Source organism: Rhincodon typus, chromosome 28 (assembly GCF_021869965.1).
Source record: "Rhincodon typus isolate 14 chromosome 28, sRhiTyp1.1, whole genome shotgun sequence".
In the NCBI taxonomy this organism is placed as follows: Eukaryota; Metazoa; Chordata; class Chondrichthyes; order Orectolobiformes; family Rhincodontidae; genus Rhincodon; species Rhincodon typus.
In genome coordinates, this window is record NC_063359.1 from 20,950,354 (window position 1) to 20,966,507 (window position 16,154).

A 16,154-nucleotide genomic window follows, 5' to 3' on the forward strand; every position below is an offset into this window, starting at 1 on the left:
CTCCCCCTCCCATTCCTCAGACGACATGTCCATCCTGGGCCTCCTGCAGTGCCACAACGATGCCACCCGAAGGTTGCAGGAACAGCAACTCATATTCCGCTTGGGAACCCTGCAGCCCAATGGTATCAATGTGGATTTCACAAGTTTCAAAATCTCCCCTCCCCCCACCGCATCCCAAAACCAGTCCAGCTCGTCCCTGCCTCCCTAACCTGTTCTTCCTCCCACCTATCCCCTCCTCCCCCCTCCACCCGCCCCCCCCTCTCCTACCGACCAACCTCATCCCGCCCCCTTGACCTGTCCGTCCTCCCTGGACTGACCTATCCCCTTCCTAACTCCCTACCTACACTCACCTTTCCTGGCTCCATCCCCGCCTCTTCGACCTGTTTGTTTCCTCTCCACCTATCCTCTCCTCTATCCCTCTTCTATCCGCCTCCCACTCTCTCCCTATTTATTTCAAAACCCCCTTCCCCTCCCCCTTTTCTGATGAAGGGTCTAGGCCCGAAACGTCAGCCTCTCTGCTCCTCTGATGCTGCTTGGCCTGCTGTGTTCATCCAGCCCTGCGCTTTGCCTATTCTGTTTTCTTTAGGCCAGGTGATCATTTAACATAGCATGAATTCTGCTGTTATTGGTTATATCATGCGAAAGTAAAGGTAGATATTTGTATCCTTGATAACAGATATCGGATGCGGAATAAGAAGATTAATGCTACTGTCAGGCCATTCCCTCTGTCCCAAGCTCTTCAGAACAAAGTTGGAATCACTAATATAATCACAACATCTGCAGGAAACGTAGTTTCTATGACAGGATCTACTGAAACCACTGTGAAAATGGTGCAGACGCCAAATGGGATAATTAGTCCAGAAAGTACTCCACAGCTAATACCACGCTGTGCAGATACCTCAGCTGCTTTAGAAACTGCTAAGAAAATTGGACAAAACTGCCTGAGTACATCTGGATCACTATCTGGTTCACCACCAGAGAAGTAAGATGCATTATTTTCTTCTGTAAAATTTCAGTTGCCTAAATTTTGTAATTCTACAACTTTGGGGCAGCACGGTGGCTCAGTGGTTAGCGTTGCTGCCTCACAGCGCCAGGGACCTGGGTTCGATTCCACCCTTGGGCAACTGTCTGTATGGAGTTTGCACGTTCTCCCTGTGTCTGTGTGGGTTTCCTCCGGGTATTCCGGTTTCCTCCCATGGTCCAAAGATGTGCAGGTTCGGTGGATTGGCCATGCTCTATTGCCTGTAGTGTTCAGGAATATGTAGATTAGGGGATGGGTCAGGGTGGGATGCTCTGAGGGTCAGTGTGGACTTGTTAGGTCGAAGGGCCTGTTCACACACTGCAGGGATTCTGAGATTCTATGAAATAAACTTGTGATCATTTTTGTCATCTACTGTGATCAGTCAAATGTTACAAACTGACATGCATGTTAAGCATCAGTGTTTTAAGTTAAAATTTCCAAATGGGTACATGTTAAAATACTGTTTTGCAGAACAATCATCCCATTTTATTTGGTTCATGCAGATTTGAGGCCACGTTTCCAACTCATCTCAAACAGGCAGATATAGTTTGTCTGACTAGTTTAGCACAAACTTGATGTAAAAAGTTTATAGTCTGATTTTCTAAGATGTTCAGTTCCAGATGTTGCCATGTTTGCCCATGGAGGTATAATGCAGTACTAAAGTTAGTCTAAAAGATATTTATTTCTGTGGAATTTCCAAATACACTTTCACATGAGATAGTATTTTCTTCAAGATGGATTGCAGCTAATCTTTTGAGATACTGAGATTATAATATCCAGTGTGAATGTATTAAATGGATTCATGCTACCTTAAGTTGCAGACCATGACATGTCATATTAATGTGTTGAAAGGTTGTTTGTTGCTATAGGCAACAAATGTTTAAATGCTTAGCAATATGATCACCATTCAGAGAGGGAGAAAGTAGTTTAACATTTCAATATGTACTTTTTAAGTATTCAAGAGTTCTGAAATTTTTGATTTTATTCTTCCTGAAATCAGCTGAAGTGAAAACAGTTCATTCCCATCCCTTTGGCTGTTTTAGGGCCTGAAAAAGGGATGAAAGTGACACAGCCAGTTTTTTTGTTTGAGAGACTGTGGAATGCACTGTCAATTTGGTTTATTTTCCATAAGTGTTAGGACATTTCAGCTCACTAATGCGTACAATGTATTTGGATTTGATTTCCAAGAAAGGACCTGAACTCACTAATACTGTATTGAAGTCCACACAACTATTTTTATTTCCTTAAAAAATATTTGACTCCTTTCAGGAGAAAATACTTCCGGCTCGAAAGGCTGAATTGCCCTGGGTTCTAAATAAGCATACAATTTATTGTTTAAAGATGTTCCTAAAAAAAATTCATTTTTAATTTTAATTTTCCCTTGGCATGTATGTTGGGGATCCTCATTATATCAGCTTTCATTTTGACTAGAATACCTCCCTGTTCTGTTTTAAACTAATCTCCATGGGTTCACAGCATATAAAGAGAGAACTTTTAAACATATCATTTTAACACTGATTAAGTTTTGCAAAATATATATAAACTATATTTCTCTGGGCCAGCTAAATGAAATATTGTTTTGCTGTCAGACTGTACATTTATTTTTCCAGTAAAGTTGGCTCACCTCCCAAGACCATTCTCAACCAGGTGCTCGCTACCCCAGCTGTAGTATCATCGCATATTGGGTCAGATGCAACTTCACTACCATCATCAAAATCTGTGTCAAGGGTGTCAGTATACCCATCCCAACAACCTGATTTGTATTATCCGGACCCCCGGACACCAGTTTCATATGAACTGACTGCTTATCACCAGCCAGGTAAGTCACTGCTAGAATGATGAGCAATAAAGTTTTACAGTAAGATGAAGCAATTAAACACATCCAATCTGTACAGACTCTGTGTTTTCTGAAACTGAACCCACAGTCTTGCAGTCTTTCCCCAGCTGTTAATCTCTCTGCTTTGAGTATTTAGGCACATTTTCCTTAAAGACATGATATCAAAGATTATTTTTACAACTTTACTTTTGTTTAACAAAATTACTCTTTGTATCCATCTTCACTTCCCATCTCTGAGGTGTCCTCTAGCTTCACAACCCTCCACTATCTGCAATCTAATTTTGGCCTCTTGAGCAATCCATTTTTGATCACAATTTGTGGCTGAATCTTCTTTTGCCTAGACTCTAATCTCTGAAATAATTTCCTTGCATCCCTCCACTTTACTACTTTGTTTTCCTCTTTTTAAGCTGTCATGTGACACATCCACTTTGACCAAGCTTGTAGTCATCTGACAGAATTGCATTCCAATATTCCAATCAGAAGTACAGCCATTGAAATGGAGGGCAGAGCTCATAGTCTGAAGTTGCTTCATCCTGAAGGCTATAAAGCAGACAAAAGGTCCAGTTCTCTGGCTTGTATTCAGCTTTCCTGGAACACCGTGGCAGACATGGGACAGAAATGTTAGCATGAGAGCAAGTTCTTATTTTGAAATGGCAAATGATTGGAAGGTTGTGATTATTTTTATGGACTGAACAGAGGTGTTCCACAAAGTGGAATATCAAGGCCATTATCTTGTGTGGCTTGGTGGCATATCTGTTATTACATTGCTGCTTTATCATAATTAGTGTTCAATGATATTAAAGACATTATATACATTTTGTAAATATATGGCATGATACTGTAGAGAAGTTTCAACCTAATCAATGTTCTTTTTGACAGTTTTGGAGAATTGGTCTGTCTAATTTTTATTTTAATTTAGTCTTTTCAAGTTGGGCTCGCTAAGGGTTTTATACTTTTAAATGATATTTTGTTTACAATTCAGATTAGTTAACTACTTCTCTTTGTTCTTTCAAATTTAATGCAGGAGGGTATTATCCTCCACATCCTGGTCTACCATCTGGTGTATCTCCTTGCCTTCCTCGTTACGTACGGCCCAACAGTATGCCAGAATCCCCACTTCCACCCACTGTGCCATACACTGACCACTACAATGCATATCCATCTCGGGATCGTCTAGCCTCTTCTCCTTACCCATCAGCAACTCCTCAACAGTATGGTTCAGTCCCAGCAGTGCATTCTGGAATGTATGCACCAGTCTATGATAGCAGACGCATGTGGAGGCCACAGATGTATCCACGGGATGATGTTGTGCGGAGTAATTCTTTACCTCCAATGGAAATGGTGCCTTCAGCTGCCTACCATCCTCCACCACGAGAAAGATACAGTTCACTTGATGGATATTATTCGATGGCTGGACAGCCAGCAAATGAACAAAGAAGCGTCAGCATGCAGAAGGTCAAGTAAAATATTGATTTTTCTGTTAATTGTTACTGTACTTAAATTTTTCATTTTCTTGCCTATCAATTAAAAATTTGAAAGAGTTTGGATTATAAAAGATTTTATTAGAATTATTGTTGTAGTTCACCTGTTGCATTTGAAACACTCGTCAGTTCCCTTTATCTCATTTTAACATTTCTGTTCGTGAGAGATGTACTAGAAGGTTCGAACTAGCAGTTATCCCTCAACAAAAGCCATCAGAATAGGTTAACTAACCAGTTATTTCATTACTTGGCATCACTAAACAAAACTTGATCACATTTATCTTAACAGAAATTATATTTATAAAAGTAATTGTAAGTACACTTCAAAAAGTAATTACAGCACTGTGAAGTTCTTTACTTTTTGTAATACATTCCTGGGATGTTGGTATTGCTGTTTGGGCCAGAATTTTTTGCCCATCGCAAGTCACCCTTGAGAAGTTGGTGGTGAGCTGCTGCTTTGAATTGCTACTGCCCATTTCGTTCAGGTAGACCCACAATGCTGTTGGGGAGGGGGTTCTAGGATTTTGGCCCAACAATGGAAGAATGGAGATAGATTTCCAAATCAAGATGGTAAGTGGCTTGAAAGGGAACTTGCAAGTGGTGGTGTTCCCATATATCTGCAATCCTTGTCCTTCTAATTTCTTCAGTGCATCTTGTAGATGGTGTACACTACTGCTGATCCTTGGTAGTGAAGGAAGTGAATATTTGTGGAAGTGGTGTTTTCTCCTGGAGGGTGTTAAGCTTCTTGAATGTTGTTGGAGCTGCACTTATCCAGGCAAGTGATGAGTATTCCATCATAATCCTGGTTTTTGCCTGTAGATGGTGGGCAGACTTTGGGAAATCAAGAGTGGAAGTAGTTGCTACAGGATTCCTGATCTGTTACAGCCATATAAATACAATGGCTGTACAGTTTGCTCAGAGTACATTCCTAGGATACTGATGGTGGGGATTCAGTGGTAATAATGCCATTGAATGTCAAGAAACAATGATTGGATTTTCTCTTGTTGGAAATGGTTTGTTCCTGGCATTTCTGTGGTGCAGATGTTACTTGCCATTTGTCAGTCCAATCCTGGATACTATCTAGGTCTTGCTACATTTGAATATAGACTTTGGACAATATCTGAGAAGTCACAAATGGCACTGAGCACTGTGCAATTATCAGCAAACAAACCCTGCTCTGATCCTTTAGTGGAGGGAAGGTCATTGATGAAGCAGTTGAACATGGTTGGGCCTAAGATGCTATCCTAAGGAGCGCCTGCAAAGATATTCAGGAGCTAAGATAACTGACGTCCAACAATCACAACTATTGGTTTTGTGCTAGGTATGACTATGTCCAGCTGAGAATTTTTCCCTTGATTCTCATTAACTGTAGTTTTGCTAGGGCACCTTGTTGCCACAGTCTGTCAAATGTGGCCTTAATGTCAAGGACAGCCACTTTTGCCCAACCTCTGAAATTCGAGTCCTTTGTCCATGTTTGAGCCAAAGCTGTAATGAGGCCAGGAGCGGAGTGGCTTCGGCAGAAACCGAACTGAGCACCAGTGTGCAGATTATTAAAAAGTAAGTGTTGCTTGATAGCAATATTGATGACACCTTCCATCTTTACTGTTGGTAGAGAATAGACTGGCCAAGTTGGATTTGTCCTCCTTTTTGGATACAGGAAGTACCTAGCCAGTTTTCCACACTGTCAGGTAGATCCAGTATTGTAGCTGTGTTGGAACAGCTTGGCTAAGGTAATGGCTAGTTCTGGAATGCATGTCTTCAGTACTATTTCTGAAATGTTTTCAGGCCCCATGGCCTTTGCCATATCTCCTGCCTCCAGTTGTTTCTTTGTAAGACATGGTGATTTGAATTGGTTGAAAACTTGCATCTGTGAGCTGAAATGTGTCATCCACTTGGCACTTCTGGCTGAAGATTATTGTTGTTTTAGCTTTACCATTTTGCATTAAGATACTGGGATATCCATCATTTTGAGGAAGTGAGTATATTTGTGGAGCTACCTCCTCCAGTGAGTTGTTTAATTGTCATCCACCATTCACAACTGGATTTGGAAGGACTGCAGAGCTTAGATCTGATCTGTTCGTTGTGGAGTCACTTAGTTCTGCTTATCACTTACCGTTTATCTGTTTGGCAAGCAGGTAGTCCTGTTTGTAGCTTCACCAGGTTGACTCCTCCTCATTTTTAGTTGTGAATGGTTGGCAGTCAATGGTGGATGACTCGTCATTTTTAGGTTTGCCTGGTACTGCTGCTAGCAAGTACTTGTGCACTCTTCATTGGACCAGAGTTGATCCCCTGGCTTGATGGTAACGATAGAGTGGCGGTATGCTGAGCCATTGAGGTTGCAGGTTGAGGTGGAAAATGTTTTTGTTTTTGCTGCTGCTGCTGATGGCAACAGCACCTCATGGATACCCAGACTTGAGTTGCTAGATTTGTCTGAAGTCTATTCCGTTCAGCATGGTGATAATGCCACAAAACACAGTGTAAGGTATTCTGTGAAGGTGGTGCTTTGATTCCACAAGGACTGTGTGACGGTCATTCTGACTGATAATGTCATGGAGAGATGCATCTGCAGTGGTAGTTTAGCTGGGTTTGATTTGACCTGCTGTTTGTGTATAGGGGAAACCTGGGCAATTTTCCAGCCAGTGTTGTGGTTGTACTAGAACAACTTGGCTAGATGCACAGCAAGTTCTGGGATGAATATCAACAGTACTATTACCAGAATGTTGCCTTTGCAGTATTCAGTGTCTATAGCAATTTTGTGGTATTGCATGGTGTGAATTGAATTGGCTAAAGACTAGCAATGTAATGCTGGGGACTTCTGGAGCAGATCATGGTGGATCCACTGGGGCACTTCTGGCTGAAGATTTGTGCAGATACTTCAGCCTTATCATTTTACTCTAATGTGCTGTTCTCCTTCATCATCGAAGATTAGAATACTTGTGGAGTCACCTCATCCAATGAGTTGTTAAATTGTCCACCACCATTCACAACATGGATGTGGTAGGCCTGCCAAACTTCGATCTGATCCATTGGTTGCGGAACCACTTAACTCTGTCAATTGCTGTACTGTACAAGAGTTAAACAAAGCAAGTGCTGCTAACTTAACAGCATTATGTTTTGGAAATATTGGAGGTTTAAAACTTAACAGACTACATTTAACATCTAACAGTTCTCCTATAATGCAATAATTGCATTCTTGCGTGACCTTGTGCTATAGAAAATCAACATTAAAAAAATCGCTGTACCTGTGCAGCAGAAAGTTTGCATTGTCCAAACAGTACACTATTCTTCAATCCCGTTACAGCCAATTCGCGTTAACTAAACACGTGTTACAGCAAAACTACCTGTACTCCCAGTCCTGTTTTTAATTCCACCCAAGAATTTCCCTGTATAATACAGGATCTTGGGTATACCTTCACTTTTCTTGGGACCGAATTGAGATTTGGCACTGCTTTTGGGATTTGTTTTGACTCTACTCGATATCCCAGCCTAGCACTTAGATCCCTAGAGCTTGCTCCAGTGCTCTTTCTGCAAGGATTCCTTTAGCTTTACCAGGCAGATATGACTATTTTAATTTCTCATCAATTTGGGCTTTTCATTCTGAATGTGAACCCTAGTTGCAATTGCTGTTGAATGACTCCAAATCGGAAACATTATGATGTCTGTGCTACTTGTTCTGGCTGCTGGCAGATATTCAACTAATCTTATATAGATTTGCTAAACACAAAAGAGTACTGTGCATAGATTAATTCCATAATAACGTGGCAGGCATGGCATGTTCTAAATAGAAATAAATGCATTTACCCCCAACTTCAAACCTCCTTTGATATGAAAAGTAAATTTATGTTTTACAGTCTTTCCTTATTGATCCATTGTTTTTAAACCTTTCTTTTGATCTGGGAAATTACAAGAATAATTTAAACCCCTTATTGAAGGTGACTGGAGACCTCCAATCTCCACCAGGGAACTCAGAAAAGGTATGACCATTGTTTTAATATTTTCCCAATTTTATCCCTGACCTTACTGAATAGACATAGATCGTCCTTTAAACTGCAATCACTTTGGGTATGTTTACCAATCCCTCAAAGTTTTTATTCTTTCAATTTTAAAACTAAAAATTATGCTATTCAAATGTATAAACTCAAAATATTTTTGCAACAACTATCTTTTAGTTTTTGAATTATTTTAATGGCTGTGTTTACTGCACACTCCACCCATACAGTCAGTGCCTGTGATGTCAATGAGTTTTTTTTTTCCAAATGTTTTCAATCAGTTTAAATTTTCAGATTTGAGATTTGCTCACTTCCCCATTCCCAATACTTACCACCACTTGGTGGTAAGTGGGATGGGACAGTGTGAGGTGGCCGTGGAAGTAGTGATTCAATGTGCTGAGCAGTGTGATGAATGGATGAAGGTAGTGTAGGTTTCTCCAGTGCTGTGGCCCTAGAGTGGAACAGTGGAGCACTGAGTGCAGCAGCATGTAGTAGAATAAGGGGAGATGATGGCCTAGTGGTATTATTGCTGGACTGTTAATCCAGAGACCCAGATAATGTTCTAGAGACCCAGGTTTGAATCCTGCCACGACAGATGGTGAAACTTGAATTCATTTAAATAAAATCTGGAATTAAGAGTCTAACGATGACCATAAATCCATTGTCAATTGTCAGAAAAAGGGAAGGAAACTGCCATCCTTACCTGGTCTGGCCTATGTGTGACTCCAGACCTACGTAATATGGTTGACTCTTAACTGTCCTTTGGGCATTTAGGGCTGAACAATAAATGCTGGCCTAGCCAGTGATGGTCTCATCCCGTGAATGGAAAAAAAAGGCAGTGAGAATTCCTCTGGTATCAGTGGTACTGCATACACATTATGGCAAAGTTGACACCGGGCTCCTGTTACAGTGCAGTGGCAGGTGATGCACAGTTATCCTAATCCTGGCAGTATTTCACCATAATGTTCTTTTATATTGAAATGACTTGGTTGCTTATGAATACTCCCTTTAGTGAGCTTTATCTCCATCAGTATAACCTTAAACTTACAATTTTGCCACCTATATATGGAGAATCCTAACACAGTATAATATTAGGTCATGTGTAATATTACTCATGAATAATCAACTCAAAAATTAATGAGCCAAGTAACAACTATGGCATAGAATAAACTGGCAGCCTACAAAAGCAAATTATAGTTGCTTTTCTGTAGGCACTTAATGTAATTAAAACAATTACTTCTGCAAGGGATCTTGGCCTTTGGCAGAAAGTGAACCTGAAGCTGCCTTGGTCTCTATGCTGAGCGTCATGCTACATGTATTTGTTCGTTGAGCCATTCAGAGAGGAAGTAAGATACTATACGCTTCTATTTGGATATGGATTTAAAAATTGAAATTTCTGATCAAAAATGCAAAGTAAACACAAATGTATAGCTAGTAAGCATTAATTAGCTAATGTTTAGAATTATGAAGTTAAGAATTTGTTTATTCAACTGTCATTTGTGCTTCCTATGTAGGATGCATTCAGCCGAATGCAGCAACCAGGCTTTGATGACCTGTTGAGACGGAAACCGGACCAGTGGACTCACTGTTCGACCCAGAAGCCACCTCTTGTCTCTTCTGCTCTGTCCACGGTCACCCAGCCCTCTGATCCTCCATCCCCCTTGTTCAGTGTAGACTTCAACTCTGAGGTGTGCAAGTCAAAGTGGAGTTTAAGCTTATTGCAGTTTTTTATAAAGATGGAGTATAATGATGGTCTTTCCTTTTCAATGTCAATAATGGTCTTTAAAATCTTCTTTGAAAGTATTTACTTTGTACATTCATACATTTATGATATGATATTTTTGTATAATTTTAGAAGTCCCTGACTGCCCTAATAGTAGGTTGTGTTGCCTAGGATAGAATTGTACCAAAAAGGTCTAGATCGTCTGATTGTAGTGTCTATGCTTGAGGGCGGGTGCTGCAGTTGAGTGCACAAGTATATATGTTGGGCAAGAACAGGTTTGGTATTGTTGTAATGTCCTTGTATTTACTAGTTCATTTAGGACAAATAGTAACATTATGCAGACACCATTCCTATTTAATACTCTCACTGCTGAAATTGTCATCATGATTTGCTTTAGTTAATTATCTTTGTCAGAGAGCAGTGCAAGTCTTGTTTCATTGGCACTCATTGCATAGATCATGTGGCTTCTTTATAAGTTGTCAGTTCTTTGGCAACCAGTTTCTTGTAAAACCGCAAGAATTAGCATTTCATCAGAGATGTGTTACACACCGAGCATTGTATAAGTCTCCTAAAACAAAGCATTTATTGCATTTTAACCACAGATATCGTGATACAGTTTAAACTAACAAAATTTCCAATTTGTTTGTAATAGCTGAAACTGTCTTCAGTTGCTCAGTGTTAAAATTGTTTTAACAAAATTCCAACTGAATTCAATCAATTTGTTGCAACCTTAACACTATAATTTGGGGTTGGCTGTCTTCTTTCATTTCAGTTTTTCATCTTTCTAGGAATGCATCTTGTGTCTATTTAGTCAGGCTGTCAAATGTAAAGCATGCCAAAATTTGTTCAACAGTATTTGTAAACTTTACAGAAATGCAAGAGGAAAATTATTTTAAAATACAAAATTTTGTGTTCTCTGTAAATGATAATATTTGTTTTGCCAATCATAGTCCTATTCATTCTTCTGGTTAACTTGCCATTTATCCATTGCTATCTGTTTGATTTTATTGCCTGGGCAAATGATCAGGTTTTGTTATTTGCCTTTATCACCTTTATTTATGACCTGTCAAAAGTAGCAACACCTACAGTATGTTCTAATTCCAGTGGACTTGCGTTTCCCCACATTTTGTTTTTTATAAAGTCACCATTAATGAAGTGTGTCATTTGTACGTTTCTCTCATTAATTACTGTTTTGGGAAAATACCATCAAGGAAAGATTTCTTCTGTTTGTTACAGAGGCTCATCATTCAAATAATGCAGGAAATCTTTCTCTTAATCCTGCATACACACTTACATACCACCACAACCAACACTTGCTGATGTTTCAATTATTCAGATTGGTCCCATCATTAAAAATAACAGTGGAACATGTGTCCACTTAATTAAATGCAGCTAAGTCATAACTTCTTTAAAATATCGGATTTACTGTTTTGATTGTAATACGCATTGTTTCCTTCAGCAGTTCTCTGAGAATACAAGTGATTTGTGTATGGGCACTAAATTTGAAGATGACAGCATATCCCATTATTCTCCATGGTCCTGTGGGACCATCAGCTCTTGCATTAGTGCGATGGAATCTGATCCAAAAGACATCAAGGCAACCACCAGTGTTGAAGTAATGGTAAGTCTCTCAGAACTCCTTTTGGAAAGTGTTCACTTCCCAAGGTTGTGCATTGTTTTATATTATAATGTACATTGTATATATGACAGCATTTCAAGAGGAACAAAAACAGAAGTTGCTGGAAAAGTTCAAGTCTGGCAGCATCTGTGAAGAAAAAAATCAGTTAACATTTTGGGTCCGGTGACCCTTTCTCAGAACCCAGTTCTGAGGAAGGGTCACCGGACCCGAAACATTAATTCTGACTTTTTCTTCACAGATGCTGCCAGACCTGCTGAACTTTCCCAGCAACTTCTGTTTTTGTTCCTGATTTACAGCATCCGTGGTTCTTTCGGTTTGCATATTAAGAGAGTTCAGTTAGCAATGATAATAAGGTATTCTACGTAGTAATACATTTAATTTCAAACTAACCACGTTATTGCAACAATCAGCAGTGTGGTAATAAGCAAAGAAAAAGTTTGGAATGAGCAGAAGAGAATGTTGCTTTCAGCCTTGGATCTACTGCCTTGTTTTCTTGGGGAGAGGGCTAAGATACCCTTCTCGCGTGGTTTGAAAAATTAAATTAAGGTAGCATGTTAAGAAGGGTCTTCAGTTTTATTAAAATATTTTTTCATGGTGCTTAGTAAAATTGGATAGTACTTAGTCTGAATAATTTGTGTTGTTTTTTAAGATATAATTACACTGTAGTTTTAAATCCACACACATACACAATGTGCCTCTTACTGATGTATGCCATTGTCCAAATGTTTCTTCTCCCAAAATCTTAATTTGAGTGTAGTGAAATAAGAATTGTAAGTTATACCTGTAAATAAAAGTATTTCATGTTTAGGGATTTTTTTTTTGTAGACTTCTATTTTAAATTTTCAATCAAGTCCTTTTTAGTCTTTTATAGTCATCGTAAGGAATTTGCCCATTGAAATGATAACGGAGAAGATATCTTCAATCAATAATATTACGTATGATTTTGCTGATTCAGATCTTTTTAGATTTTAAACTGTACAAAATGTTTCCAAACAGAATATTAACAATTTTAAATTAACAGTTAAAAACCATGCAAAAACTCCTTTATGGGTCAGTATATCTCATCTTAGACAACAGGTCTAAAACTGTTTTCCAGCTGTGATCTGACCTGTGACTTGTGACTTGTATAGTTTTAACAAGATTTTCCTACTTTATGTACCATTGCCTTTTGAAATAAAGGCCAATAATACATTTGCCTTCCCTATTACCTGCTGAACTTGGATGCTATCGTTTTATGATTCATGCAAGGGGACTGTCAAATTCCTCGGTGCTGTAGCTTTTTGCAGCCTTTCACCATTTAAATAATATTCAGATCTTCTGTTCTTTCTGCCAAAGTTAATGACTTCACATCTTCCCACATTATATTCCATCTGCCAAGTTTTTGCCTGCTAAAATAACCTTCCTGCTTATTTTTGTCATTCACAAACTTGGTGATAGTCCATTCACTTCCGTCATCTTTTAACATATATTGTTAATGATTGTGGTCCCAACGCTGATCCCTGTGGCATTCAGTTAGTTGCAGGTTGCCTTGCTGAAAATGTCTCCCATCTTCTATCCATGCTAATATATTGCTGCCAACACTGTAGACTATTATGATATTAAATAGTCTTCTATGGTGCCTTATCAAGCATGTTTTATGAAACCAAATACAATACAGCTACTGCTTCCCCTTTTTCGATCTTGTCTGTTACCATCTCAAAGAAGTATAATAAATTTGAGGCTTGATTTCCACTTCATGAAGCCATGTTGTCGCTACTTGATCTTATTATGCATATCTAAATACTCTGCTTTTACACTCTTTATAATAGACTGTTAACATTTTCCCAATAATTTACTGTATTTTCTTGTCTCCTTCCCTTTTTGAATAAGTGTGTTACATGATCACTTAAATTGTCAGTCATACAGCATGGATGACCCTTCACTCCAATTAGTCCATGCCGACCATGTTCCCAAACTAAACTAGTCCCACCTGCCTGTGTTTGGCCCATATCTCTCCAAACCTTTCCTATTCATGTTCTCATCCAAATGTCTTAAGTTGTAACTATACCTGCATTCACTACTTTATCTGGCAATTCATTCCACACTGTGTTTTAAAAAAAAAAGTTGCCGTCTTGTCCGAAGAACAGTACAGCACAGGAACAGGCCCTTTGGCCCTCCAAGCTTGCGCCAACACATTTTGCCCTTCCATATTAAAACTGTCTTCACTTACATGTCCTGTTTAAGTCTTTCTCCTCTCACACTAAAAATATGCCCCCTAGTTTTAAACTCCCCCACCTTAGGGAAAAGAGTTTTGTTATTCACCTTATCTATGCCCCCTCATGATTTTATAAACCTCTGTAAACTCATCCCTCAACTTCCTATGCTCCAGTGGAAAAAGTCCCAACCTATTCAGCCTATTTTTGTAACTCAAATCCTCCAGTCCTGACAACAGTCATCTAGGACTTCTCCTGAATCTAAGGATTCTTGGAAGATTAATACCAGTGCATCCACTGTTTTTATAGCTACTTCCTTAGGTATCCCCAAATGCAACCCATCAGGTCCAGGGAACCTGAGATAACCAGGTGTAGAGCTGGATGAACACAGCAGGCCAAGCAGCATCAGAGGAGCAGGAAAGCTGACGTTTCGGGCCTAGACCCTTCTTCAGAAATGGGGGAGGGGAAGAGGGCTCTGAAGTAAATAGGGAGAGAGTGGGAGGCGGATAGAAGATGGATAGAGGAGAAGATAGGTGTAGAGGAGACAGACAGGTCAAAGAGGCGGGGATGGAGCCAGTAAAGGTGAGTGTAGGTGGGGAGTTAGGGAGGGGATAGGTCAGTCCAGGGAGGACGGACAGGTCAAGGGGGCGGGATGAGGCTAGTAGGTAGGAGATGGGGGTGCGGCTTGAGGTGGGAGAAGGGGATAGGTGGGAAGAAGGACAGGTTAGGGAGGCGGGGACGAGCTGGGCTGGTTTAGGGATGCGGTAGGGGGAGGCGAGGTTTTGAAGCTTGTGAAGTCCACATTGATACCATTGGGCTGCAGGGTTCCCAAGCGGAATATGAGTTGCTGTTCCTGCAACCTTTGGGTGGCATCGTTATGGCACTGCAGGAGGCCCAGGATGGACATGTCGTCTGAGGAATGGGAGGGGGAGTTGAAATGGTTCGCGACTGGGAGGTGCAGTTGTTTAGTGCGAACCAAGCGTAGGTGTTCCGCAAAGCGGTCCCCAAGCCTCCGCTTGGTTTCCCCAATTGTAGAGGAGGCCACAACGGGAACAGCAGATACAGTATGCCACATTAGCAGAGGTGCAGGTGAACATCTGCTTGATGTGGAAAGTCTTCTTGGGGCCTGGGATGGGGGTGAGGGGGGAGGTGTAGGGGCAGGTGTAACACTTCCTGCAGTTGCAGGGAAAAGTGCCGGGTGTGGTGGGGCTGGAGGGGAGTGTGGAGCGGACAAGGGAGTCTCAGAGAGAGTGGTCCCTCTGGAAAGCAGATAAGGGTGGGGAGGGAAAAATGTCTTTGGTGGTGGGGTCGGATTGCAGATGGCAGAAGTGTCGGAGGATGATGCGTTGGGTCTGGAGGTTGGTGGGGTGGTACGTGAGGATGAGGGGGATTCTGTTTTGGTTGTTATTGCGGGGAGGGAGTGTGAGGGATGAGTTGCGGGAAATGCGGGAGACACGGTCGAGGGCGTTCTTGACCACTGAGGGGGGAAGTTGTGGTCCTTGAAAAACGAGGACATCTGAGATGTTCGGGAGTGGAATGCCTCATCCTGGAAGCAGATGCGGCGGAGGCGAAGGAATTGGGAATAGGGGATGGCATTTTTGCAGGAAGGTGGGTGGGAGGAGGTGTATTCCACGTAGCTGTGGGAGTCGGTGGGCTTGAAATGGATATCGGTTAATTTCCCTAGTACTCTTTCTCTAGTACTAGACATTGTATTTTCTTTCTTCTTCGTTTTTACCTATTTATTTAGTATATTGGAATGTTTTATTAATGTCCTCTATCATGAAGACTGATGAGAGGTACTTATTCACACTTCTTACTTTTCCTGGATTCCCACTATTTCCTGAGCCACCACCTCTAAGGGATCTGTGTTCACTTTGGCTATGCTTTTCCTTTTTATACACTTTAAAGAAACTCTTACTGTTTAAAGTTTTTGCGAAGACTTACAGCTCGGTTTGGGGTGAGGTTGTTGATTTTGTTCGCCAAGCTGGTAGGTTGGTTTGCAGATGGAGGCTTCATCGGAGGCGCACTGATAATGTCACCTAGTATGGTGATGAAACGTCTGTAAACCAACCTACCAGTTTGGCAAACAAATCAATGATGAAGGGTCTAGGCCCGAAACGTCAGCCTCTCTGCTCCTATGATGCTGCTTGACCTGCTGTGTTCATCCAGCCCTGCACCTTGTTGTCTCAAACTCTTACTGTCTGTTTTTATATTTCTTGATAGTTTACCCTCATAGTTTATTTTCTCCCTCTTTATTATTCCTTTGGTCATC

The 16,154-nt window shown here is 40.6% G+C and overlaps 1 protein-coding gene across 1 annotated transcript in view; it reads left to right on the forward strand.

The window, feature by feature from the left end:
- Nucleotides 1-16,154, forward strand: part of rc3h2 (ring finger and CCCH-type domains 2) — a 66,937-nt gene that overhangs the window by 15,459 nt on the left and 35,324 nt on the right. Inside the window, exons 8-13 of the mRNA XM_048613367.1 lie at nt 677-982; nt 2,632-2,840; nt 3,883-4,313; nt 8,272-8,313; nt 9,843-10,016; nt 11,511-11,672. Coding sequence (XP_048469324.1) covers nt 677-982; nt 2,632-2,840; nt 3,883-4,313; nt 8,272-8,313; nt 9,843-10,016; nt 11,511-11,672 — 1,324 coding nt within the window. The remainder of the gene's footprint in view (nt 1-676; nt 983-2,631; nt 2,841-3,882; nt 4,314-8,271; nt 8,314-9,842; nt 10,017-11,510; nt 11,673-16,154) is intronic.